The following is a 26,500-nucleotide window of genomic DNA, read 5'->3' on the forward strand; positions in this document are numbered from 1 at the left end:
AGGGGCTCATGTTTAATAGCGACGGATCCAGACCCGCCCAAGCTCGGAAGCTAGGTATTTCACCTAACCTGACTAGGAGTAATTTAGAGTTTACCAGGATCGTTGCTCGGGTTATCGACGAGCGAATGGCAAAACATCGGCGCATATCCCCGCCAAGTTCCCTATTACCCTAGACCATAAGAGTTAATTGTTTCACTCCAAGCCAAGTGACGCATAACAGCTATTCAATCAGGAATTTCAACAAATTCATACGTAATGGCTCTCATGGAGGTTACCAACTTACGAGTTGAGCATTACCGGGAGTTTGCAGTCGTCAACGAGGAGAAGCCCCGCATCTCGTGGTCATTCGAAGGGTTGGAAGAGCAATGGCGTCAACAAGCATATGAGGTCTCACTGCACCGTGGTCAGCTAGGCGGGACCGAGATGTTTTCTGTCGTATCCTCGCAGTCACTTTATGTGCCATGGCCATCTCGACCATTAAAATCACGAGAGCTTGTAAACCTCAAAGTTCGGGCGCAGTCCCAGGATTCGGCATGGACGTCATGGTCAGCTCCTCTGCAGATCGAGGTTGGATTACTCGAAACCACCGACTGGCACTGTACCTTGATTCAACCCTCAATTGATCGGGACTTATCCAAGCCAGTTCAACCAGTGCGCTTTCGAAGAGGCTTTCAGGTTAAGGAAACGCCACAACAGGCTCGCTTGTACATCACCGCACAGGGTCTCTACGAGAGCTTCATCAACGGGACCAAGATTGGAGACCATGTGCTCGCACCTGGGTGGACATCTTACGACCATCAACTGCCATATCAGACTTTTGATGTCCTAGCACAGCTGAAGAAAGGAGAGAATGTCATCGCCGCGGAGGTTGCTGAGGGGTGGTATTGCGGCAGGTTGGGCTTTGCGGGTGGTCAGAGGAATATCTGGGGCTCTGCAGTCGGATTGTTTGCTCAAATCTTCATCACATACAACGATGGAAGCACAGAGATTATCGGAACAGACAGCGATTGGAAATCGAGCGATGGCCCCTTACTCCAAGCTGAGATCTACGATGGCGAATTGTACGATTCTAGGTTGGAATGCCCAGGGTGGAACGAACCGTCATTCTTGGACAAGGACTGGCAGACCGTTCGCCTCGGTCAACTCAATCTCTCGACCTTGAAAGTACCATCTGACAGCCCACCAGTCCGGCGAATACAAACCCTCCACGCGCAAAAGAAATTGAAGAGTCCCCAAGGAAGCACTATCCTTGACTTTGGGCAAAACCTGGTTGGCTGGGTACGATGCGAACTTGCTGGGCCAAAGGGCCACACTGTTCGTCTCATCCATGCTGAGGTCTTGGAGAATGGAGAATGCGCCACTGCGCCACTTCGAGACGCCAAGTGTACCGACACAGTCATTCTGTCGGGCGAGCCTTTGGTGTATGAGCCTCGTTTCACGTTTCACGGGTTTCGCTACGTCCAGATCACAGGCTACGACTTTGATCAAGTTGACCTGAACAACTTCCGCGCCGTCGTCATCCACACAGATATGCCTCGAACTGGGTGGTTTGAGTGTTCAGATGACATGTTGAACAAACTGCACGAGAATGTAGTTTGGTCCATGAGGGGAAATTTCGTCTCGGTTCCCACAGACTGTCCTCAAAGAGACGAGCGTCTTGGATGGACCGGGGATCTACAGGCATTCGCTCCTACTGCAGCTTACCTCTATGATACTGGAGGCATCCTCAAAACCTGGCTTCGAGGTCTGGCTTTTGAGCAGAGCGAAGATGGCAAGGGTATCCCACCGCTGTTCTCTCCCAATCTCTGGAAAGGGCGTCCAAATATCCCATCCGCTATCTGGGGGGATGCGCTCATCAGTGTACCATGGGATCTTTACCAATCCTCCGGCGACAAGGCGTTTCTTGCAGATCTCTATGATAACATGGACGAGTGGTTAACAAAGGGTATCAAACGAGACAAAGATGGCCTCCTGTGGGCTCCCAATCACTCCCAACTTGGCGACTGGCTTGAGCCTGCTGCACCCGCTGATGACCCGGGTAATGGCCCGACAGATGAGATTCTAGTTTCGAATGCGTTTCTCATCCGTATGACAGATATCATGACACAGATCTCTGGCATCTTGGGTCGTGAAAAAGAGGGTGAGCTGTGGGGAAAACAAGCAGCCGAATTGCGTGCGCGCTTTGCTCAGATATATATCACTGACGAAGGAAGAGTCGTGTCAGACACCCAGACAGCCCTGGCACTAGCCATTCACTTCTCCCTCTTTCCCACTTCCAGTCAGCAAGATACAGCGGCGGCGCGTCTGGTCCATCTGATTAGACGTAACGCGCGCTTCAAGATTGCCACGGGCTTCGTAGGGACACCCATTCTGGGACATGCACTCAACAAGATCAACCAACACCAACTATTTTATAGAATGCTTATGCACAGAAAGCCGCCATCGTGGCTCTACCCAGTCACTATGGGCTCTACGACCATCTGGGAAAGATGGGATAGCATGCTTCCAGACGGTACACTAAACTCATCCGACATGACAAGCTTCAATCACTATGCATTGGGCGCTGTAGCAAACTGGATGCATACCACGATTGCCGGTATCCAACCGCTGGAGCCTGGTTGGAAGAAAATAAGGATCTCTCCAGTGCCAGGAGCGACAATCGAATCTTGTCACGCTCGATTCCTAAGCCCTTACGGCGAAGTAGACATTAGTTGGGAACTGAAAGACGATGAAATGCATCTGTCGGTCAAGATTCCTGGAAATACAGAAGCAGAGGTTATACTGCCTGGCGGAGAGCCGGAGTTCGTGGGGTCTGGAAGACATGTCTTCTCTCGTGCCTATACTCGGCCTGAATGGCCGCCGCTGCCTATCTATCCTCCGTTTGTTCCGCATGATGATGATGATGAACCTTAGGTGTTATCCATGAAGGGGTACATCCTAATTGAGGACTGAGCTGGAGATTGGAGATGAGGGGGACTAGGATTGGCTGTAAATAGGTTGTTTTGCTCGTCAATATTGGTCTTGTCTCGTCCCCCTAGCGTGTCGCCTCATGTTTCAAATTTACTGTTGAGGTTCAATTTGTATCCAGTCTTCAATCAGACCAAGGTGCAGAGGGTGATTGAACACGATCCTGGTCGTTTTGAGTTTACACATGTGAGGTTAAATCTTTCTAACCTTCTTGCTCGTCGTCACAACATTAATAAGACACGCTAAATAGATACAGTACAATGCGGGTACTTGGGGAGTTACCATACTCGTATCTTGATGTGCTTCACCTCGGTAAGGTAGCCCTCTGGTGGGGAACTAGAAAAGTCAAAAAGGACCCCCCTAGCGCCCCCGATGGACATGGATCGGCCAGAGTGGAGCTGCACTGCCCGCAATTTAGGTATCCGAACTCCGTCTGTGGCCGTTGGATATTTATAAGAGTAGATGTTGCCTGTACATGTTTAGGCGCAAGCAGTCAGCAGTTTATATCCAAATAACGGCTTTAACATGATGATCGTCAACGGTTTCCATCCTCAGGAGTTTGAGCACCCTCAACTAGGCCCAATTATTGGAAGAAAGCGAAACGAGCATGTTGTTCAGTTTCGTAGCATCCCATATGGCCATGTTCCTGCACGTTTCCGACACGCCATATTAATCAACGAGCTACCACCAAAACAGCGAACATTCACAGAATACGGCCATGCCTGTCCTCAAAACGAACAGGGCATGGAGCCATTTGGCGGTCCACTCCCAGGGGACGAAAAGCGACATTACGACGAGCTTTCTTGCCTCAACCTCACTATCACGGCACCAGAGTCGGTTTTGAAGTCTGGGAGTACCCAAAAAGTACCCGTCATGGTATATGTCCATGGCGGAGGCTTTACGGTTGGCGCGCATTACGGTGGCCCTAATGGTAACCCAACTCCTGTCTCGTCCAGCTCCACAAGCCATGTCGATCTAACATTAGCTTTACAGATACGACAAGAATGGTGACACAAGCATGCGAGGACTCGAGACCTATCATCGTAGTTAGCATTCAGTAAACAAATTCCTCCTTCTCCTACATGATCACTGATTACTGACTGGGTCAAGCTATCGACTTCATTTCCTGGGATTCCTAGCCTGCCAGGCAAGTAAACGCCTATATATGACACATACCGGAACCCGCTCTAACAATCTTTAGGACCTCGTCGACGAAGCCGTGAAACTCAACCAAGACCCTTGCAACTTTGCACTATACGACCAACGTCTGGCCTTCCAATGGGTCCAAAAGTTCATATCGGGCTTTGGCGGTGACATTAACAGGATCACTGCCTTCGGCGAAAGCGCTGGCAGTTCCTCACTTGCCTTCCACCTGAGCTCCAACGTCCCCCTCTTCGATCGAGCGATTCTACAATCCGGTACTGCATCTGCAATCAGTCCCAAACCCCTTGCGAACAAAGAAGAAGAATACCAGGCACTCCTTGGCTTCTGTGGAATTGGCCTGGATGATCCCCAGCGCCTTGAGAAGCTAAGAGCTGTGCCAACTGCCAAGATTGTCGAGGCAGCCTCGTCTATCAACAAGGCAGCATTTTCGCCACTGGCCGACAAAAGCTTCTTTCCAATTATTCCCAATTACCTCAATCATGCCCAGATAATATCCAATTGCCCTTGGATAGATGCTATCATCACGGGTGATGCAGTCTTTGAGGTCAGTAGATCGAGTGTCTTCTATTTACTATGATTCTGACAGAGCATAGGGCTATCTGTTTGCGTACAACCTCTTAGATGTGCGACCTGAGGTCTTTTACCAACATGTGGAAAATGCACTTGGAGCAGAGAACGCCCAGAGAGTATTAGAGGTATATGAAATATCTAGAAACATGGACCAGAACTTGTTCTGGACCAGGCTGTGCACATTATGTGGCGATGTCATGTTCTCCTGTAAGATGATCTCCCATTTAGCCCATCAGTTTCAGCAAGGCTAACATGAGACGCAAACAGTACCTTGCCACATTCTATCACAAAAGCTATGGCAGAGTGGTAAGAAGCAATACCGTTATATTCTTTCATTGCGCAACCCCTTCCACGGTTCCTTCTTCTCCAACGTCCTTGGCCACCATTTCATCGAACTCGTCTACCAATTTATGACGTTCATGGAGCGCTTACCTCTCCAAAGGCAGCGTGATGTCTGCGTCGGTTTCGCGCGACGGTGGACAGCTTTTGCCTATAGAGAAGAGCCTTGGTCTCAGTATACATGGGTAGATGAAACAATCGCGGTGGCAGATTCCCGGGAGGGCTGGGTCGTGCGGTCACGAGCGAAGGACTTGGAGGTTTCCGCATATGACGAAGGCGGTCAGCGTCGCTATCAGAAATGGGAAGCCTTGGATGAGGTGTTTCGCTCACTAGGGGAGAAGGCTCCCGCAGCGGTTGAATCTCTCAGTTTCCCGACATTAGTAACTTTGGGAAAGAAGTAACGAGATCTCCGTATTCCCTTGATACAGAAGTACTTGCTTTCTCCTAATCTACGCCGGTGGCAACGAAGCTTACACCGCATCTCCTTACTATAAACTAGATACTTCAGTAGAGAACCAATTTACTTAGACGAGGTGCAGATACGGGGATACCCCGTTAATTTAAGATGTAGGTTTCATACTTAAACGGCTCAATGGCCAGGTCTTTGGTATGGGGAGTTAGAGCGGGTGTCAGAAATGAGCATAAAACTTAGAATAGTTAGCAACAGGGATCCTAGTTTACTTATAAGTCTTACGTTAAAATCTACTGAAATACCTGCTAAAGCAGATTATAAGGTTAAGCTGAGATCAGATTAATATCGTTGTGGGACGGATGTCATAAAACTATGATACCCTTTTATGACCGCTTTATATATAAAGTCATTAGTAATCCCTCGGCCTATACTATATAAACATTTCAATAAGTCTACGTAAATGCAGCCCCGCGCCTGCTAAGAGCCCAATCCACTAAAAGCTCAAGATTGTCTTCAATCTCCTCCTTACAAGGCATCAACCTCTTGACATAGTACTCGGGCGCTGTGTTTTATTTGGTATCTGCAACTTCTTCGCACCTTAGTACCTTAGTTATAGACCCCTTGGACAAAGCTTATTTAAAATTAAAAGTAAAGATAAATAAGGAAGGAACTATTAGTAGTAATAATGATAGACATCTTATTGGCATTGCCAGCTATATGTGTTTCTGGGATTGCCGCCAACATATGTCTGTGTCTTAGGGTACAGGCAATGTTTGCGTTGAAAGTCGATTCCGTTGGTGGCAGTGTCGTTGATGAACTTCGTGCCCGTCAAACTTGTAGGCGCTTGTCCCTTCTCGACCCAAGCTACCATGGCCGCCAATACATTATGTTGGGGATCAAAGGGGACACCTGCAGCAGGGGCACCACCACCCTGACCAACAGCCCAGGCGCCAGGACCCGAGTTGCAATGGAACATGCCTGACATGCGGAAATAGCGATAGTAGTCCTGCAGGTCGTTATCGGTAGAGTACATACGGTTCCAGAAACGCTGGGTGTTGAACTGGGTAATTTGGTTATCCTGGCCACCGTGATAGCTGAGCAATTTTCCACCGCGTCTCTTGAACGATGGGAGTTCCTGAGGGTAGGTACGGATGTTGAATGGGTTCAGCTTATCCGCCTCTCGGACATTATTCGTGTTGTAGGTGCTGGCATCCCAGCTGGGGTCGTTATATACGACATATCGGAACCAATCTTCAGAATAGCTGAAGGGAGTGCCTGCGATGAGCTTGGATACGGCCTGGAGTTCATTGCCAGGGTTCATGCGAGGGAAGATGAGCTTGCCGTTAGGATAAGTATAAGGAGCGTAGATCTTTTGCAGCTGAGCGACTTGGGCAGAGTTCAAGCAGTTCTTAGGACGTCTGGGGCTGCATTGTAAGGTCTTTGGGTTAAAGAAACACTTTTCTGGGACCTCGATAATTCCATCCTCAACGCCATCAATCCTATCGCACTGTCGGAGAACTTCGTCATGAATCAGGCCTTTCCAGGTGTCAATGGGGATGTAGTTGGGAGAGTCTGCAGACCCTGTAATCGGGTAGAACATAGCCCTTTGGCCTTGAAGATTGTTAAAGTCAACCGCCGGGCACCCAGCTACAATACCGTCATAGTCTTTAGGGTATACCTCTGCGGCCTTGATGCCCATGCGACCGCCCAGCGAGCAACCCAAATAGTAATTGTGCGCTGGCGATCTGCCGTAGAAAGCTTTCATGAGCTTCTTGGCTGAGCGAGTGCCAGTGTGCAGGCTTCGATGGTCAGCTAATGGTTCACGATTGAGAAACGAGGAGGAAGGCCATAGTACTCACGCTCTGTACGAGAAGTCCTTGACAATGTCAGGGTTGTTCAACATGGTGATACCCGTGGTACCATTGTGGCCGTTGTTGGTACCCATGGTGGCGAAACCATTGGTTGTGCCATAAGCAAGATCCTCATACTTGATGCCTAAACGTCTTGTCTCAGCTTCACCATTATCTTGTGTGTTGATCGAGAATTTACTCACATCCATCAATTCCGCCATTACCAGTTGCCAGATATCTTGATCCCTTCCAATCACTGGGCAACCATAGCTCGAAGCTGATGCTGGACCGCTTTGAGGTGGGAATTTGGAGGGCAATGCGACAGAGGTCGACTGTGACAGCCTGAGAGGCGCGGTTGCAGGTCGGGACGTTGTCTGATAGCTGCAACGTTGTACCAGCAGAAACAAACTCCTGTCGCGTCAAGGTCGAATTGCGGATGAACGTCGTTGGCTTGAAGGCTAGACACCTGTTGCGAAAGTGTCCGTAGTCACCATGGCAAGCGGCACTCGCTACCAGGCAACTGAGTACAACAAGACACCAGCAGATACGTAGTAGCAGAGACATGATTCCTTTCCTTCGCTGCACTAGTATCCAGTCCGTCAGTGTTGAAGAACTGCGCCTCAGCTTCTAGTTAAAGGAATGGGGATAAAAGAGGGTGAGATGAGATGGGATGACGAACAAATGTCTCTCAGTGACTAATCCTTGTACAACTGATAAAACTGATGGATGACTAGGATGGGTCTTGGCAGAGCGTTCCTATACGTAGGCGAGGTGCAGGGGCGCGGCACAGACGCTGTAGTCCAAGTTCCCCGAGATTGGGGCGGAGACGGAAGATAGAGAATGCTGACAGGGAAATTAATCAGGCACAACGGGCCATAGGACGACTGCGTGATGGTATGTAAGCACCAAGGAAGCTTATTTCCGGCGCTCTAGAACCAACAGCGGGGATCGCAACAAAATGCAAAGAGATATACAAGCCATGAACGATGTGTTAATTACTTTTTCGCTAGTGGTTTTCTAGGATCGATTCTGAAGGCTCGAAGCCGTGAGATTCGAAACTTTCAGCCCCCACAATTCTCGGGCTTTATTCTAGTTAATCCGACGGGATGTGGGATTTAGCTTGGCGCTCTACAAAGATCTTCGGCCCGCTGCTTAGATCTGTAACCAAGATAATGAGCAATCGGAACTGGCGATGATGGAGAAACATAGTTCATCTTGGCAACGTTGAAAATAAAAACCTCAAATAATTGCAGCGAAGGATGCATTTATAGGGGTTTTTAGAGTTTAACAAAAGACTATTGGTGGGATCACATTGCCTAAAAAGAAGCCAAGGCGGCATTATCACGCCCGTGTGGATACCAAACTTGACAACATGTCAGGGTTGTGAACATGGTTATAGCGAAGAGATAGCAAGGTAAATTCCTACTAGACTACATGGTATGCTCCATTTACCTATCTACCCCATGATTACGGCAATTTGGGTCAACAAGTGATAAAGAACGACTTTGTATCTGCACCTCTCCTCATTAACTGTGTTAGCAGCCTAAAGTTTAACCTTATGGCCAGGAATCATCTACATGGTTGTATCTGCACCTCATTACAAACTAAAGATATAGATTAATTGCAATACATGTTCGCAACATACACCAGACCACGGCCCAAGCCTTTGGGGCGTGTTTACACAGCAGTCCGAGCATTATGGCTTTTACAGATGCATGTGGCGATTTACAAATGGCATGATTGTTTGTCCTTTGCCCAACTGCCATCGTCGTCCTACTTAAGCTTTACAGTTACATCACAAACGCCGTTCCTAATACAAATGCCATAAATCAGGCTGAGATTTAAGGTATTATTTATCCCTGATAAATTTTAACGAGACGACTCTGCATGACCAGGTCTATCCTATGCATCTTCAAGCTTTCTGCTGGAATGCTGACCAGGCGCAAATAGCTCTTCAGTGCTGCGGTCTCTGCTCTGCAACTCGATATTTAGCACCTCAGTCTTGGTTGGCCCAATCTTGCTAAAGCCTTGACGATCGACCCTTCGTTTTTGGCTAGTGGTTGATGCCAGAACACCCGAGTTGTCCATTCTAGTTCTTCGTGTGTGTGAGGCACTCGTTACAGTCGTCGCTATCCCACTAAAAACGACCTGGAAACAAGGGCGCATTGTCATGATAGTGGACACAATGACGGCAGTGAATATTTCAGCCATGGCGAGGGTATTGGGCGTGGTATTGTACCCTGACATAATTAGAATAGGCGAGATAGTATTGCAAAAAGGGAATACATACAGTGAGGATCAGTGGCAGCTCCTTCGTTAGGCACGTAGATCATCACAACGCGAACCACAGCACAAGCCGTATGTCTAACTCGTCAGCTCATTAATACAAAAGCCTTCAATGAATTGCTGTATCAACGTACGCTAGACCCAAGGCAATGAGAAAGAGAAACTGCCATATTTCCTTACTCCGATGCCCTGCTGACAGAAGAGCCGGAAAGGGTATCAAAACGAGCAAGACCGATGTAAAAGAATTGATATAGGCGTTTGCTACACGGAATTTGGTGTTGTCAATGCATGTCCCGTCGAGATCACCTTGCCAGGCTTTGCGAATAGGGTTGCATTGGAAAGTCGATACTAGAGTGCCGCCAGTGTAATAGGCAATAATGACACCCATGAGGGCAAAGTTGGCGTACCGCGCAACTTTTGTGCTCAGAAGGACAGGTTTGTTGAAGATGTTCATGTAGATAGTACAAATAGAAAGCTTGATCACGCCAGCTGTCGCCTTGAAAAAGACTTGGTTGAGCCAGAAGCACTGCGATTATTAGTGGCGGGATAGAAGTAACAGGAAGGTGGGGAGAGATCTACAATTTTAGGCGTTAAAGCTTTCTGAATATCTGGTGGCAGATCATCTTTGTGATAACCATAGCCCCATCGGAAGTATGCTAACACTTTGTTAGATGAGATTCGTCAACAAGCTCGCGACACTTACGGTCTAGGTTAAAGCCAGAAAGACATATACTCAGGGACTGAATAATTAGTATATATGAGAGATAAGGTTGAGTTGCGCGAAACTTACTAGACCAAGCATTAACAGGTAATCTGGCAGTCCAATGACCCTTTTTGAGAAACGCCAGGATATTCTCCATACAACTAAAATAGTAGCACTAGCCAGTAACGTAAGCGTCACGACTTTGAGCTTGGCCGAATTGTTAGGCCCTTGGTAGTACTCCGACATGGGCGTCTGATGGAAACTGCAGCTACGAATAAAGCTTTAACAACAGCTCGAGGAAAGAGGCGGGAAAACACTGAGGGACTGGTGCGTCTTTATTCAAAACATATAATGCATGTGTGCACTGCCTGCAGCAGCACATTGCATACGAACAGCCCATTTGGCATTTAACCTTAAAAAGGCCGATGAGAACTTTGTTACGGTTGACCAGGTGTTGCCACACACGACAGGCACTGGATTCACATCCTGGCCGCAGTTCGGACGACACAATCAATCTGTGACTTGTTAATTTACAGGGGCTTACACACAAGTATTTTTAGGGTTGCATGCACTGCGGCACGGCTAGAAAAAAGAAAGTTCCTATGCAATTATGCTCAATGCATCTATTTAAGCAAGACTGGTGGTGATTAAGTTGTTGCTGACTTGAATTCACATATTTTCACAAGAGATACAAGTCCTTGCATTGCGTAAAAGCCACGGCCACCAGTAGATTTAGCTTTTAACCACAGAGTCTTTACAATATCATTCGTGTTTCCACCTCGGTTTTAAGGCGTTTAAATCTACTTCTAGTGGCCAGAGAGCCGAGAAAGCCTACCAAGCTATCCTTTACAATGTCGGTCATTAAACCTTGAGTGATATTTTTACTTTTTACCTAAAAGACGGGGGTTTAAGCTGTCTGGGCTCTTGATTCTCGGCCGTTACCAAGCCTATTCGTGTTAGTTCGCCCACTCCCCTTCTGAAACTCGTTTGCCGGTAATCGGCTGCACGTTGCTTGGCACTTTATCGGAAAAATTGTAGCGCCAATCACCTGGATAAAAAGCAAATCTGACAGGTATACCCAAGCGAGCCAATAAGGCTTTTAACAGTTTAAAGTCATAGAGCATGGCTGGGGTTAGAGGTCATTCTAGGCAGGCATGTAGACCTTCTTAAACCGGCCTTGTTGCCGATATTCCTCATATGGCATAGGCAGCGCTCAAGGGCTGGGGACGGGACGGAAGGACGGGCCAAACGTTTCCGCGTTGACAATCAACGGCTTCAGCTTCCGAAAGTAGGGGAAATGCAAGGGGCACAGAACACCCATATCTGTTAGCGTTGGCAAAATGGGAACTTGAAGTGCCACCGACGAATTTCTAAGCACCTAAGCACGTATTCAGCACTGAAATTCGCTGGGGCCAACCAGCTATTAATTAATAGATAGATAGTTTAATCCAGATGCTTGGTAACCAATGAGAGTTAGTATTGTCTTTCTTTTCCTCCTTGAAGGCAAGATCTTGCACCGTTATGATCATACGACCTTGGACTGCGCCGCCCCCTTTGTCTACCCCCGGCTTTTTGATACTTTCCGCCCGCTCCGCTAACGGCTTGATACGAGGACCAAGGGTTGCATATTTGTGATCTGCTTCTTCGGCACATCGCCATCAACTGTTGCGATGGTTAGCTGTAGCCAATCACTTGTGGACTACGGATTGATCCGTGATGCACAGAAATAAATCGATCGGGTAACCAGTTACAGAAATTGTCAGATTAATATAAGAAAAGATAATAGCCTCCTTACAAGGTTCCTGACAACAGGGAGGGATGCAACTTGCCTGTTTCTGTCTTCAGCACCCCTGATATACTTGCAGATGGAAATCTAGAAGCTTGTTCGGAAGACTTAAGATTATAGTTAACAATTATCTGAATTCAGCATCGAGCTATAGTATAAGAGATGGAAAGACAATATAGGTAATTATAGTGCTTATATTACTAATTATACTTTTATTTATATAACTAAGTAAACTATTATATTTTAAAAACTAACTAGGACTAGTATAATATATAATACTTATTTATTTAATTTTAAAGGATAAAGTAATATTTAAATTATATAATATAAAACTTTAAATATTTTATATATTATAATTATTAAAATTAACTTCTAGGCAATTATAAGGGTATTATAACTTTCTTTGAAAAACTTATTAATAATAGCACTAATTAATAACTTTCTTAATATTATATATTTTACAAATATATTAATTTATTTAAGATTATATAAAATATAATATTTTATTTTAATATTAAGGTAGTATTTAATATTATTAACATATATTTGAATATTATTTAAATTATTATTAAACTTCTTATTAAAGGTATACAATTTATAAATATTAAAGTATATAATAATATTATTATAAAGGCCTTTTATAAAAGCTAAAAAAGTAAAAGCTTTTTATTTTTTATAATAATTTACTTTAATATTTAACCTTAATATATCCCTTTTAGTTTATTTATCTTAGGTATATTAATATAAGTTTTTAATATTTTATTAATAAATAAACTAGAAATTTATATTTATATATTATAATATAAAGTAATAAGTTTTATATATTCTTAAGATTATAAATATTACTAATATATAATAAATAGTATTTACTTTATATCTTGCCTATTTTACTTATGTATTTGTCTTTCTAAGCTTATAATATCCTTCTAAGCTTTCTAGCAGGGTATCTATACCATGGCCATTAGTATTAGTACTCAGACGCAAACAAAGTCAGTAGACTTATATAAGCCATTCTCAGTCTCATTTCTCTTCAACCATGCTTTCTTAGGGTAATGGCACAGAAGACGATTCTGCCCATCATCGCTGTCGTCCTTGAAAGAATGAGGCAGTTCAGCCGGCACGGTCCCGTTCTCGACCCAAGCTCGAAGTGCATCAAACGTGTTTGTGGGTTGTCCTCCCTTGCCGCCGGAGCAGTGCAGCAGCCCGGGAACTTCAAACATGCGGTAAAACGCCTCGACCTCAGGGATAATCTCCTTCACCTTGTTGTAGTAGTGTCTCGTGCCCTTGACTGGAATGAGTTGATCGTGCTGCAACTTGTTAGCTGGGGTCGCGAGTGTGGAGAAGAAACAGGACTTGCCGTTCCGTGATAACCCAGAATCTTGCCGCCCTTCTTGTAGAATGCTGTCAGGTCAGGGTCGTTTGTCCCAATTACTGATTCATATCGCTGAACAGCTTCGTGGGCAAAGGCTTCAAATGCGTCTCGGGTCATATTTTTATACGACCAGTCTGAGTTGGCTTCTATCCAGTACTTGATCCAAACCTCCCCAAGCCCCACTGGGGCGCCTTGACAAGTATCATTGGAGCATATGGTCATGGCAAGTCCAATGTCGCTCGTCAGCTGAAGCGCCTGTCCGCTCAGCTGAGCTCCCGTGTTGGGTCCATACCATATAAATTCGCCATCAGATGTCGTCGGGCCTGACCAGGTCGCTTTGGCTATCTTGGCGGCCTCCTCAGAGATTGTCATGTTCCTAGCAGTATCGGAGCAGTTGAACGATTTGCCGACGACATTCATTGGGTCGAAGTCACATGCGTCTTCGTTGGAGATGATTCCATCAATAATGCCATCAAGTCCATCGCAGGCCTTGATGGCCTCTGCCAAGACAGAATTCATCTCGCAAGGGTACGGATAGTAGTTTAGCTCCTGCATAATCAGCTGAGGCCAAAAGGTGGACATGAAGAATTGATTCCAGTTGATTGCTGGGGCACACGCATGAATGCCATCGTAAGCTTCTGGATATCGCTGCGCAAGCATCATGCCCTGTCTCCCGCCCTGAGAACAACCACTGAAGTAAGAGTACTTAGGTGCTTCCCCATAAAAGCTTTTGATCAAGCGTTTGGAAATGTTGGCCTAGTCTTGTTAACATCAACACGTCAAGACAAAAATAGTTCAAGAATGTACCTGATCGCCTAGAGAGACAGCAGCGAAGTTCTGGAGGAGATAGAGATTTGGATTCCCCTCGCTGGCAAGGGCCCAGATATCAGGACCATAGTCCATTTGCAATTGCAACCCCGCATCTGTCGCCGACGTGGCATAACCTTCGCTGATTGCTCCGCTCATGGCAGCATAACCCGGCGGATATCGTCCAGCGACCCAGCCTCCTCCCCCAATGGATTGGAGTCGACCGTTGAAGTTGTCCATAGGTAGCCAAGTCTCAACACGAACAGTGTCGTTCTGGCCAGGATGAGTGTAGGTGACAGTTACATTGCAAAAATTGACGTCCTCAGCGACGGTAGTCGGGTGGCCATAGTAAAGGATTGACTTGGCCTCAAAATTATAGTTTTCGACCAAGTTGACGGTAAAGTCGATGACTTTCCCTCCAAAGATTGTTGGTTGGCTGATAGCATCAACAGAACAAGAGAGAGACATGGTTCCGTCCTCGGTATATGGGGTCGATTGGTTGAAGACGACTTGTAGGTTGGGGAGCATTTTGCTTCTTTTCGTGTTTGTACTTTATAGCCTTATACTCAGGTGTTCTTATGTTTAAAAATCTCAAAGCCCTTGCAAGATGTAGAGGCCCACCTGTGGCACTTGTAATGCCAAAAGTCACAGTATTAATGCAATTTTGCTATGGAAACTTGACAAACCCTCACACGCGTAATCGGCAACATATCGGGTACTCGGCTCACCTAACGATGCAGGGGCTAGATGAGAAAATGCCTTGTTATGGTGGAGGTGGAGGATGGTCCTCCAAGAGAGACAATACTCGTATCCGTATGCTTCCGTGGGGCCCAGGCCATGAAATGTGGAGTCTTGGTCCCTTGAGGACAAAGGGTAGAAATTGGCGTGTGGCTAATGACGACTAGAGCACACTCATTGCCCTAGTGAGCACCTAGGATCTAGTCATCGGCTAGTAAAATCTTCAGGGGCTTGCTACACCATGAACGTGATAATACAATAGAAAGACAAGATTAAGACTCGCCCGAGTGATCTGTAAAGCAATGTTGAGACAGCTCTTGCCATTGCTAGCGACCTTTCCAATCCGTCTTGAATATGAGTACAAAGAACTTTATTCATAATGTCCTTGTATAAGCGTTACACGTTAGAAGGAAGTGAAGTACAGCTTACCAATAGCATTTGTATACACTTGTTTCTGAGTATTATAAATGCCCCGAGGAGCGTTTAAAGGTACAATGCATTAGTGTTATTGTTCTTGATATTATGAATTGCTCGGGCCCCGATATGTGTCCTGTAACATTGAGTTGGGCCATTGCAACCATTCTGCCCAATGAAGCCCGAGATGGGATGTAATGGACTGTATTAGGTACTGTCCTCCATCACCAATCAGCCATGTAGATCGATTCCAATGCAGTAAGACTGCAAAGAATGCAAGGATCACCAGCGCTTCTGGCTGTCGCTTCTTTAGCGAATGGAAATATTCGTCATCAACATCAAGACAAAATGCTATCGCAGCGTCGAATCGTCGTCCGTTTGGCTGTTTTAGTGCTGCATGGAGAGAAAACGACCGCTGCAGCGTGGATACGGCGTTGTGATATTTACTAGCTGATGACAGGGAGGCGTTTGATTCGATCATTCTGGTGAGGATAGCTGTCGCTTCTACCTCGTTCTCGCTTGTGGGGAATGCGTCTTCAATTTGTTGGAGAATAGGCCCGAGTCCTGATTTCTTGATTGTATTCCATGACTGTTTCGTCACCGCGCGAACACCACGGTGTATGGACAGATAAGTGATGAAGCGGTCGAGAACGGCGCCGAAACTCTCTCTTGGTCCTTGCAGAGTATTGCAGAGGACATGCACTCCGACAAGGGAGGAGAAGAGAAACATAGGCATGCATGATTCTTCCGAAACCTCCTGCCTCTCCTCATTGAACAAGGTCAACGCCCTTGTCTGAAGACTGGTGGCGAGATGATAATATGGCTGCTGGAGCGAGGGGGGGTTGCTCAAATGTAGGGCAGAGAGGGCAAGAAGCTGATTCATCAAGTAGGGGGCTTTGAGTGCATAGTCTAATGTGTGTGAGATGATGCTTTCATCGGAGGGGTCGATTGATGTGATGGTGTAACGATTCGTCAGAAGATGATGATAAAGCGTGAAGTGGCTGAGATCGAACAAATCGCCCCTGCCCAGTGTATCGCTGAAAGGAGTTAAAGCCGAGCTGACAGAGCTGCCTGGACTAAGCGATGTTGACGTCGGGCCCGCGGGAGAAAGATGAGAAGAAATATGGAAAGGTGACGGCGTATCCGCACTTGATGCTGTTTGGGAGGGCGATGGTTGCTGGCCAATGTTGATGTAGATGCACTGGGACCCACGGTTGGAAATCTTGCAATTGAGGCAAATCGGTCGAGATTCGTCACACTTCATATGTCGTTGCTTGCAGACGCCACAGCCATTGCGAGACTTGCGGTGCGCTCGGCGTGGTTTGAGGGGCCTATCACTGTCGGTATGAGATTTCTTGGAGCGGGCCATAGTAAGAAACTGTTGTAGAGAATTGACTGATTGCGAGGAATGAGATTATGCAAACAAGCAAAGCCAGCCTAGTTCCGTGGAGAAGGGGGATACTCGTATTCTAGTCATGGTTTTCCAAGACACGTGATACAAGCTGGAGATGAAAGTGAACACTGGATCGGATTTGACCGTAGATCGGCCAGGCCGTAACGCTTTTGGCCCACGGAATTATACTTAGCGGCACCCACTGATGCCCGCTATCCCCGTATCCAGCCCGTATAGAGACGTTTCTGATTGGCCCTCATCAGTATGCACAGACGAACCCATGTTCCTCGTTTAGAGAAGTCTATGATTGGGTAGTCGTGCCCTTCTGGAGTACGGAAGTTATTGACCCTAAAGCAGAATCATCAGTTTTAGAAATATCTGGCAATATGCATGGAGAACTAACTCAGGGACGCGTATCCGTACTCTGAGATTAGTTGTTTCACGTCGTCTGCCAGAGATGTAGATATATGATTGATGCGTGTTTAATAAATCTTGTCAAACTTGAGAACTATCTGCCTTTCTTTCCACCTGTTTATTCAGTCATCGGCCGTTCCAAATCCAATCATTGCAACCACGGGTTTCCAACTATTCTGTCCTACTCTACTTTGCTACAGTAACGACCAAGGCACAGGCCAATCTCCTACCTACCTACCATACAACACAATGTCCACCGAAGGTCTCTTCGAGCCGGTCCCCGGGGTTGAACCTACCAAAGGCGGCGCCTACCTGTGGCGCTACGCCCCAAGCGTACCGGCGGCTGCCATATTCTTGGTGCTCTTTATGGCTTCGTTTCTCTGCATAATCTGGAAGATTTGGAGGACGCGCACCTATTTCTGCATTGTGTTTGCCATTGGTTGCTTTTGTAAGCTGCCACCACTCCCCCACGGTTTTCGTCTTGTTTTCTAACAATCTATCGTAGTCGAGATGGTCGGGTATGGCGTCCGCGCAGGTGCCCATAGCAAAACCAACAAGATCATGCCATATGCCGTTCAGAACATGTTCATCCTCATCGCCCCCGCGCTCTTCGCTGCCTCCATTTACATGATCCTTGGTCGAATCATCAGAGGTCTCAACGCCGATAAACACTCTCTTCTCAAGCCAACCAAGTTGACAAGGACCTTCGTACTTGGAGATGTATTATCCTTTATAATCCAAGGTGGTGGCGCTGGTATGTCGGTTATTCAAAATGCAAGTCTAAGTAAGTGGGCTGAACGAATTGTTATCCTCGGTCTTGTTGTCCAGATTGTCATCTTTGGTCTATTCTGCGCTATATCCTTGGTCTTCCATCGTCGTATGATCCGCGAACCAACAGCCGAGTCGATTGGCACTATTATGCCATGGGAGCCATGCCTATATATGCTTTATGCTGTCAGTCTTCTCATTATGATCCGATCTATCTTCAGGATCATTGAGTATGCTCAGGGCTATACTGGATATGCTCTTTCTCATGAGTGGACGTTGTATATATTTGATACCTTGTTAATGTGGCTTGTAACGGTTATCTATATCTGGCGATACCCGGATGGGCTTCATGTCAATGTTGGCCATGTCCGCTGCGACAGCATGCTTCTGCAAGAGGTTCAACACACTAAGTAAGGGCATGATGGGGAACCGAGCATTTTTAGGAGGAAGAAATCTCCCAGTGCCCCTTTAAGGCGCGCGATACAAGCATTAGGTCTCAGCCATGTTGAGTTTACGCGAACCATACCAATATCTGAGTAAGATAGACCAGGCTAACTCATTAAAAATAATACCCTATCTCTTATACATATTTAGGTAGCATAATCACTTGTCTATATTTAATAACTTCTCTTAATAAGTGCTTAACTCCAATGGAGTTATTATTAGCCACCTGCGCTAACAAGGGTGCACCGTGCTCCTGACCCACACACAATAGCCCGAGATAAGCTTTTCAGAAGGATTCCAGGTTCATTGTATCAACTCACCGTTTGTGACTCGGATCTCAGGCCGTCTATGTTCAGCCTTTTCTGACTTCTTCGGCATTTAGCCCATGCAACCCGCGCTCCTTTGTACAAGCTGTTTCCTGAAACAAGGCGAAAAGGTGAGGAAACACAGGCTTCACATTCTACAGGTAAAGGCTATTACAATGTGGTGGGTGTCTTAAAGTGTGAGTCCATGCGGTTTGTTGCATCAATTGGCTTACTAGCATTCATTATGGTTTAGCACTCTTCAATCATTGGACCTTTTCGGCAAAGTTCTCAGCAGCGGATAAGTAGCAATTGATGTAGATGAACTAAGTGACTTGAGTATGGAGCAATGTCGCGCTTCTAGCAGCCCTTTAAAAGGTATCACAAAGCCTAGATTCTACATAAAAGCATAAGATAGTTCAATATCACCTGTGTTTGCCCTTTCATTCTTCCTGCTATTCCTGTCTGAGTTTTTGTATCTTGCTTGTGACCGGAGATTGAGAGGCTTGCCCTCTGACAAATTCGTCGCGGATGATGATGTTTAAGTTGTTGGACGTGATCGGTAAAGTTCTCAAAGGCGGATATGTACCTTGCCATATGTGACTCTAGGATGCTTCAGGTTGCGGGCTAGAGCGATAAGGAGAAGTTTGAGTTTGACTAGCTGGGCCGATCACTTGGCAAAAATCCCGCTATTCACCCCAGGACGCATCAGCTGCAGGAGATCATCCAGCATTAGATAGGGAACAAATACAAGGATCTCGGAGCTTGGGGACATACAGAAGCCCAAGATTCCCTGCTCAGATGGAGAGTGAAAGACCGATTTACCGAGAGTTGTTGGGTATTTAAACTCTGGTTATCTCACGTAGAATGCGAAAAGCAGGATAGTCTCGTTCAGCTCTTCCTGTGCCGTTACCTCTTTTCATCGTGCTCTCAAGGCTTTTAATCATTATCAGGTGTGCTTTGGCAACGCCTGTAGTGACGAGTGAGAAGGACCTGGCATCAAACGTATTCTCTGCTATCGATAGTAAGAATAAGAACCTGCGAGGATTGAATCGTGAGGTTAGACCCCCATGTTCAGAACTTATATGAGAATTTTGGTGCTAATGTTGCAGATCCACGATAACCCGGAACTCGGATGGCATGAAAAGCATGCCCATCGTGACTTGACAGAATTTCTCGAGAAGCAAGGCTTCAATGTCACGCGCGGCGCTTATAACCTCCCGACAGCTTTCATAGCTGAGTACTCGCACGGAAAAGACCGATCAGTATCCTTCAACGCAGAATATGATGCTCTCCCAGGCATGGGACATGCATGCGGACACAATCTCATTGCGACAGCTTTCGGTTGCCGCCGGACTCGGCGTCAAAGGCGCCCTCAAGAGTGGAGCCCTCAAGGGCAAAGTAACGTAAGTATAGAAGCATTAAGACATGCCTGCTTCGCTTCATTGCTAAAGCTTGTCAGGATTGTAGGAACGCCCGCCGAGGAGATAGGTGGGGGAAAGGCCAAGCTCATTCAGGCTGGGGCGTATGATGACCTCGACTGCAGCCTGATGACCCGTCCTGGCCCTCGGAACTATATGTTCTACGCAGAGTATCCCGCTTTAATGACAGCTCGACTTAACTGGACCGGAGGTTAGTCTTCCATTATTACCCAAGCTTCGTCGTGACGTGTGGGGAAAATATTGATTACGCTTTCAGTACCTGCTCATGTGGCTGAATCGCCGTGGAATGGCCTGAATGCACTGGATGGTTTTGTGTCGGCGTATGTCATGACAGGTCTTCTTCGGCAGCAGCTCGAACTTGACACCGGCATTCAGCAGGTTTTATCCGAAAGTTCAAATGTTCTGAACATCATTCCTGCCGAGGCCAAATCAGAATGGGCCATAATGAGCCCTACAACCCTAAGATCCTATTGAGCTTCTACACCAGTCCTTTACTTACTTTGTTTTGAAGGGAGCGAAGAGTTGAGAAGAAGATGCATGGTATCTGGAATGCATCCGCTACTGCGACAGGTACAAACGTCACTTTTAAGCCGTACGTCTTCACATCAATCAGAATAATGGGTTGGGGGAGAGCCAATACTAACATACACTCTTTTAGTGAACTGGATTACTGGGACGCGAAACTCAACTCGGTCTTGACAAGAGCATACCTCAAGAACCAAATGGAGTTCTTTGACCCGGCGAATACAAAGGATGGCAAACAGTTCTTGTACAAGAACGTTGAGGAAGAGATTATAAACCCCAAACGCGTGTCCCCTACCGATCAGGGCAATGCCTCACACAAATTGCCCTCGATTCATATTATGTTCCCCATCACCAATAACGTGTCGAATCAGGAAGCTGAATTTGCAAACGCCTCGGGAACGGCATGTTTCATCTTAATTCCTCTCCTTTATATAAACAACTTGACTAACTCTTGAACTCAAAAGGAACTCGCACACCGTCAGACTATAAAAGCAGGAAAGCTTCTGCCATGACTACCGTAAGTGTTCTAAATAACGAAACAATGGCGAAGAAGATATGGAAGGAATGGAAAGATATGAGTAAGGAGAATAGTAGCCAGCGACGAAGCCTGGGCTTTATGCCTATGCAGCCAGGTTTGCTTCACTAGGAAGAATTCCATAAAGAAAGCTTAGATAGATCCCCAGGAATGGACTATATTAAGTGCTATCTCGTTAAATAGATCTTGGGGACTTGGGCAACAAGTAATATGGCTTTTTAGTTAGCCAACATAGGCAGTGCAAGTTAGTTCTAATTTAAGTAGCTAAAGGTTTATATTAGCTGAAAAAGGAGGACGCCTAGTTAAATTTATTTTATTTATTTTAACCCCATGTCTAAATAATACTTTATATATAACCCTTTTATAATAATGTTTTAGAGATATCTTAAGTCATCTTTAGCCTTTTTATTTAATACTTATATTTATATAATATTTATATAAAGTGTTTATACTAAAAATATTATAATAAAGCTAGTTAAATAGTTCTCTGTCCTTTAAATATTATTACCTTTATTTTACTTTTTTAATTTATGTTAGAATTAATAGAGTTAAAGTATAACATAAATATATTTATAAAATAATCTTAATATAAAGCAGTTTTAGACCTTAATAGTTTTAAATAAAATATAAAACTAATAAACTAAGAACTTTTATGTATATACTTTATATATAATTTAATTATAATATATTATTTATATATTATATATAAAACTACTATAATAACTAATATTAATACTTTAAATTTATAGTATTTTATTTAATTTATAACCTTAATTCCTTTTAAGTTTATAATAATAATATCCTTAAAATTAAGGTTAATCTTTATAAAAGGTATATTTACTAATATTTTATAATAATCTTTAAATTAATAAGAAAAAATATTTAATAATATATTCTATTAAAGTAGTCTTAAAATAGTATTATAAGCAATAACTAACTAGTAAAGATATAGTATCTTATATTATATAAGTAATATAATAATAGGTTTAAGTATATATTAATACCTAAAATTATAAACTTTTATAAAAAATGTATTTAATATTAAAATAGTATTTAAGGCAACTAATATTTATTATTTTCTTATTTATATTAATTATATTTTAATATTATAATAGATTCTTAATATCCCCTTTTTAATATAACTTTAATTTTATTTTTTATCTTTTTTTTTAATCTTTTTAACTTTTAAATATTTATATAAATATAAGGAAATACTTTTTAGGCTATTTTACACTTAGTATTTTTAATTTTATATATAAGTATTTACCTTATTACTAAGGCTACCTTTTAAAACTATTTTTAAGTTAAAAACTTAAAAAAATACTAAAAAAAATAGTTTAATATAGCATTAATAAATATATTATTTTATATATAATAAGTCTATTTATAGTTTTAATATAATTATATTTTAATAAAACTTAAATAAAATATATATTATAAAGCTTTTTTATATTTATTAAAATTAATATATAATTAATCTTTTATAATTAATAAACTTAATTTAAAGTATTTATAAACTGTTAATAATTATTAAGCTTTAAATTATATTATTTATATTAAAACATAATAATAAAAGGCGCTTTTATATTTATTAATACTTACCAAGAGTTGCCTAGTTATAGTATCGCAGCTCTTTACTATACTATATATTAGAGATGTTTAACTATGTTGTTTTTAGAGCTCGGGGCATGAGGTAGTGGTAGCCGCGCCTTTGAAGAGAGTGGAGAAATAGATATTAAGATAGATACTAAGGATTAATATATCAGCTCAAAGCCTTTCGAATGAGTTCATGATGACCCTAGCGGGGTATTTGGATGACCGCAAATCAATACCTCAAGGAGTTTATAATGAGCTTGCTTGCTATTTGTAAATGAGAATATAGAGGGTTTGTATTTCAGAGGCTGGTTCATCATTTGGAATTCCACAGCCGTGAAAACCTCACCGCCATGCCTGCCACCTAACTCATCACCCACTCGAGTTCGTGCCCATCTTCACTCTGGAACCCAGCCCATCCACTAGGCTCATTACTGCCCAAAAACCGATTATCGCTCTCCAGCAGCGCCGCTTCGCCAATCCCTAGGCCCTGGGGGTCCCAGTGGAACGGAGGGCAGCTATCAAGTTTCCAGTCGAGCGGCTCGGCCCCCTGCACTTGCTCGTGCTGTGTTGAGAAGCTCTGCCACAGTGTGCTGAGGTTGTCGTTTGATCCACATGTGCTGTCGACGTTGCCGAATGGCTGGCACAACATTATTAGGAGCTTTAGGGACAGGCTGGCGCGGTCGGCATCGGCGGTCGACGGAATTCCGAAAATGTAGGCGAGGGACAACGGGTTTGAAGGGCTACTAATACTGGTTGAGGGGCGGATGTAAGATGCCAGTTTGTCGTGGACAGGGACGAGGCAGTCCTGAAATTTGAGAGCTACTGGGTCCACGGTGCCGCAGAAGGAGAGTATGTCGAGACAGATGCGGGCTTGGGCGAGGTCGTCTTCCCAGAATGAGCGAGGGAAGAGGTGTACTTGCTTTTGCGCTACAGAGTGGAGGAGCACAACGCAAGAGGTATATGCTTGGATGCTACCGAGGAAAATATTAGGATCAATTAAATGGATTAATGCGGAGACGGTTGCAGCTTACATAACAAGCCAGCATCTTTTGAATATTCCCGCTTCTGCTCGCAAGAGGCCTAATATCCGGGACGAGTGTGTTGCCGCAGTAACACCCTGATCTACATGGTTGAGAAACGTGTTCTCAATGGGCTTCCATAGAATGCTGTGCCCATGGCCAATACCGGAATGCTGAACGAACTGTGAGGCAATGCGGCGATAGAGAAGCATTGTGGCTCCGAGAAAGAGCAAGTGAGTAGCTAAGATAGTTCGGCGGACTTCTACCGAAAGATCTTCGCGGTAGAGATTAGGGAGATGCATTTGCCTAGGGAGCTGATTGTGCCAGTCCTGAAGGTCTTTGTTTATGGAAGCTATGGCTTGGCTGGGCAGCTCCTTAGAGGACAGATGCATCCGCAGAATATCCGCGTTTAGAAGGGAGATCTTGGTCATCTCCGTCTGGACAGCTGTGGCACCACGTAAGAAAAGTAATAGAAATAGTCCATGAATTAGCTTACTGTGGCTAATATCGGATGCATGATCGACTTCCACGTCTACCAACTGTATTGATGTCAGCTTTAGCTGGGCATGAAAGAAATGTCTAGGTTCAAATACTGGAACTACTTCCCGGAAAGATATCTCACTGCCCGAGATATACCCAAGAGTTGAAGAAAGCCAGCTTCAACAAAGTTAGCTCATGTCAGTGGATCAAGTCGGATCAGCTTGCCTTGAAAAGAACAGTAATGTTCTCCAAGTCCTTCGATAGTCAACCCATTCCTCTGGGGACAGACCAGGATAGTGGTAGCATTTGTCAACTAGGTTATGTTTCTTTGACATGTTCAGACCAATTTCTGTGCAAACAGAGTTAGACTTATCGAAAGAAATGAGGCCTCGCAAGGGAAACTAAGGTGACGAACCAATGTAAGCAAGTGAAACAGTCGCCTTATTCATGATGTTGTACATAGCCAGCAGCGCGCAGACCTTGATTGCGTCGAGTGGCTGCTCCTCCATCAAGCTCCCAAAGAATTGCCTTGCCAAGTCATAGAAAACGCCTTCTATAGCGACCTCAAAGTCACCGGCGTTGTACTGGACCCCAACAGCTGCAACTGCGGCGAGACAGCAAATGGCAGTCTTCTGACTTGGTATGGAACAGCCATCTCTTCCAAATACATCCTTGTAGTAGCCTGAAACCTGTTCACGGGAAAAGACATGAAATAGTTTGCCACTGGAGCTGAAAAAGCTTTCGACTGCGGCTTGTGTAGTAGAGGCGCTGGGGATGAAGACGGAGATCAGGAACGCCGATGCATCTGCTGCTAGTTCCCTCAGTGCGGGGGAGGGAGTGGGGACATCGGCCTTTCCCAGCATATCATCCCCGACCTGCGGTTCCTGGAGGAGAGGGGCATTTGCGCTATTCTGCGCTGGAGTAACGGACCCGAGAAATTGTTCCTCAAACCCAATCGTGGAGCTCGAGAGACTACTGACGGTTGGGCTGATGCTGGTGGAGCTGCTGACCTCAGGTGGCGACATATCATCTTTAAAGTCAAGCAAGGTGCGGACGTCGTCGGCACAGCGGATTTGTTGTAGCAAACGGTCCGCTTCGTCGCCAGGTTTGGACTGCAATGCAAAGAAGAGCTTCTCCAATGCAAGCAGGCGCGATTTCAGAGCGGCTTTTCTCGAGTGGCCCTGTTGCGACTCATAGTGGCAGGACCGTCCCTTGGCAATACAGGTATCACACCGTGGTCGGCGGCCATCGCACTAGACAGTCACCAGTTAAACCCGTAATTATGAATGAAGATGGGAGTACTAACCTTCACTCTCCTCTGGTGACAATCCTGGCAGGCCTGCCGCACGCTGCGGATTCTCTTGCCGAGCCACTCGCAGGAGCCCTCAGCACCACCAAACCTCACGAAATTATGGGCCTGTAACGGCTGCTGAGCAGCTGGCTGGACTGCAGGGAACAACAACGAAACCATGGCGGCTCATCACAATATACTTGGAACTGGGCCTGGTTGGGTATTCAGTCTTTTGGAAGTCCACTGCCGTAAGCGAAGGAGAAATGTTTTATTAGTTCAGGATATCAATGCGGGTCAAAAGGATTTAGCCATCGTTTACATTTTCCCTAGCCTTGACAGGACAGAACTTTCCTCCTCATCACATGTTTGCAAAGAAGCAAGGGGTTTGACTCGTGCAACATGGCTTGAAGAGTTAGCGACTGACGTGGGCGGACGTGGGCGGACGTGTCACTGAGCACAGATGGCGTTTTTAGCGTTTGTAAAGACAACGAATAACGTCCAGGACTAACAGAAGCGGACACCTCCCCGGATAGTTTCAAAGAAAGTTTAAGTACTGCCATGGCTACCTATTGTTACGTCGCTTAAAGTGCCATTATGGTTTGATGGCTAGGTAGATATGCGCCGCTAGCCCCTACACCACAATTCTAGTTCCTCTTTACCTATGAGGCATTTCCACGATAGGGGTTGAGCCAAAGTAGTGCCGATGCGGTAGGGATTTGCAACAGTGGCGCACATGTTACACCCGTTGACGAGTCGGTATATGACTTAAAGGGGAGGCAAGTTGGCCAGGGGTGGGTATCAGGGGCTACGCTTGCCAAGGGCCTCGAAGGGACCAGACTTGATGAGTATCTCGAAAGAGCCATGTCCGCCAAGAACCGCTGGC

The 26,500-nt window shown here is 45.2% G+C and overlaps 8 protein-coding genes across 8 annotated transcripts; 3 read left to right on the forward strand and 5 right to left on the reverse strand.

Annotated features, from left to right (window-relative positions):
* Positions 1–255: 255 nt before the first annotated feature.
* On the forward strand, positions 256–3,978 carry BKA55DRAFT_599207 (bacterial alpha-L-rhamnosidase-domain-containing protein; the record flags this gene model as incomplete). Its single annotated transcript, XM_046196366.1, has 2 exons — positions 256–2,805; positions 3,451–3,978. The coding sequence occupies 2 exons, from the start codon at positions 256–258 to the stop codon at positions 3,976–3,978; spliced, it is 3,078 nt and encodes a 1,025-aa protein (XP_046042605.1).
* Positions 3,979–5,904: 1,926 nt separating this feature from the next.
* On the reverse strand, positions 5,905–8,112 carry BKA55DRAFT_584257 (Tannase/feruloyl esterase). The gene is made up of 3 exons (XM_046194296.1): positions 7,506–8,112; positions 7,312–7,447; positions 5,905–7,251 (listed from the first exon to the last, which is right to left on the reverse strand). The coding sequence occupies exons 1-3, from the start codon at positions 7,864–7,866 to the stop codon at positions 6,150–6,152; spliced, it is 1,599 nt and encodes a 532-aa protein (XP_046042606.1). The 5' UTR covers positions 7,867–8,112; the 3' UTR covers positions 5,905–6,149.
* Positions 8,113–9,204: 1,092 nt separating this feature from the next.
* BKA55DRAFT_545793 (uncharacterized protein) lies at positions 9,205–10,537 on the reverse strand (the record flags this gene model as incomplete). Its single annotated transcript, XM_046190847.1, has 6 exons — positions 9,205–9,542; positions 9,593–9,666; positions 9,723–10,114; positions 10,168–10,244; positions 10,292–10,328; positions 10,379–10,537. The coding sequence occupies 6 exons, from the start codon at positions 10,535–10,537 to the stop codon at positions 9,205–9,207; spliced, it is 1,077 nt and encodes a 358-aa protein (XP_046042607.1).
* A 2,514-nt stretch (positions 10,538–13,051) lies between these two features.
* Positions 13,052–14,724, reverse strand: BKA55DRAFT_599194 (Tannase/feruloyl esterase; the record flags this gene model as incomplete). Its single annotated transcript, XM_046196363.1, has 3 exons — positions 13,052–13,384; positions 13,435–14,205; positions 14,257–14,724. The coding sequence occupies 3 exons, from the start codon at positions 14,722–14,724 to the stop codon at positions 13,052–13,054; spliced, it is 1,572 nt and encodes a 523-aa protein (XP_046042608.1).
* Positions 14,725–15,514: 790 nt separating this feature from the next.
* On the reverse strand, positions 15,515–16,777 carry BKA55DRAFT_697038 (uncharacterized protein; the record flags this gene model as incomplete). Its single annotated transcript, XM_046200329.1, has 1 exon — positions 15,515–16,777. The coding sequence occupies one exon, from the start codon at positions 16,775–16,777 to the stop codon at positions 15,515–15,517; it is 1,263 nt and encodes a 420-aa protein (XP_046042609.1).
* A 687-nt stretch (positions 16,778–17,464) lies between these two features.
* On the forward strand, positions 17,465–18,397 carry BKA55DRAFT_545796 (RTA1 like protein-domain-containing protein; the record flags this gene model as incomplete). The annotated part of the gene is made up of 2 exons (XM_046190848.1): positions 17,465–17,663; positions 17,721–18,397. 2 exons carry the CDS (start codon positions 17,465–17,467, stop codon positions 18,395–18,397), a joined length of 876 nt encoding a protein of 291 aa, XP_046042610.1.
* A 1,435-nt stretch (positions 18,398–19,832) lies between these two features.
* BKA55DRAFT_599197 (uncharacterized protein) lies at positions 19,833–21,208 on the forward strand (the record flags this gene model as incomplete). Its single annotated transcript, XM_046196364.1, has 6 exons — positions 19,833–20,073; positions 20,200–20,361; positions 20,428–20,570; positions 20,762–20,763; positions 20,830–21,097; positions 21,161–21,208. The coding sequence occupies 6 exons, from the start codon at positions 19,833–19,835 to the stop codon at positions 21,206–21,208; spliced, it is 864 nt and encodes a 287-aa protein (XP_046042611.1).
* A 1,519-nt stretch (positions 21,209–22,727) lies between these two features.
* On the reverse strand, positions 22,728–25,887 carry BKA55DRAFT_680822 (uncharacterized protein; the record flags this gene model as incomplete). Its single annotated transcript, XM_046198231.1, has 9 exons — positions 25,633–25,887; positions 24,742–25,579; positions 24,552–24,675; positions 24,440–24,503; positions 24,343–24,385; positions 23,859–24,291; positions 23,205–23,798; positions 22,834–22,843; positions 22,728–22,748 (listed from the first exon to the last, which is right to left on the reverse strand). The coding sequence occupies exons 1-9, from the start codon at positions 25,795–25,797 to the stop codon at positions 22,728–22,730; spliced, it is 2,292 nt and encodes a 763-aa protein (XP_046042612.1). The 5' UTR covers positions 25,798–25,887.
* Between the last annotated feature and the right edge of the window lie 613 nt (positions 25,888–26,500).

This window comes from Fusarium redolens (genome assembly GCF_020744475.1).
Source record: "Fusarium redolens strain MPI-CAGE-AT-0023 chromosome Unknown BKA55scaffold_25, whole genome shotgun sequence".
In the NCBI taxonomy this organism is placed as follows: domain Eukaryota; kingdom Fungi; phylum Ascomycota; class Sordariomycetes; order Hypocreales; family Nectriaceae; genus Fusarium; species Fusarium redolens.

Bases quoted from the DNA above. Each gene is read 5' to 3' on its own strand.
- BKA55DRAFT_584257 (XM_046194296.1), bottom strand. From the start codon at position 7,866: ATGTCTCTGCTACTACGTATCTGCTGGTGTCTTGTTGTACTCAGTTGC. The intron at 7,448-7,505 runs GTGAGTAAATTC...CAAGACGTTTAG, and splicing joins TAATGGCGGAATTGATGGAT to GCATCAAGTATGAGGATCTT. The intron at 7,252-7,311 runs GTGAGTACTATG...TGACCATCGAAG, and splicing joins AAGGACTTCTCGTACAGAGC to CCTGCACACTGGCACTCGCT.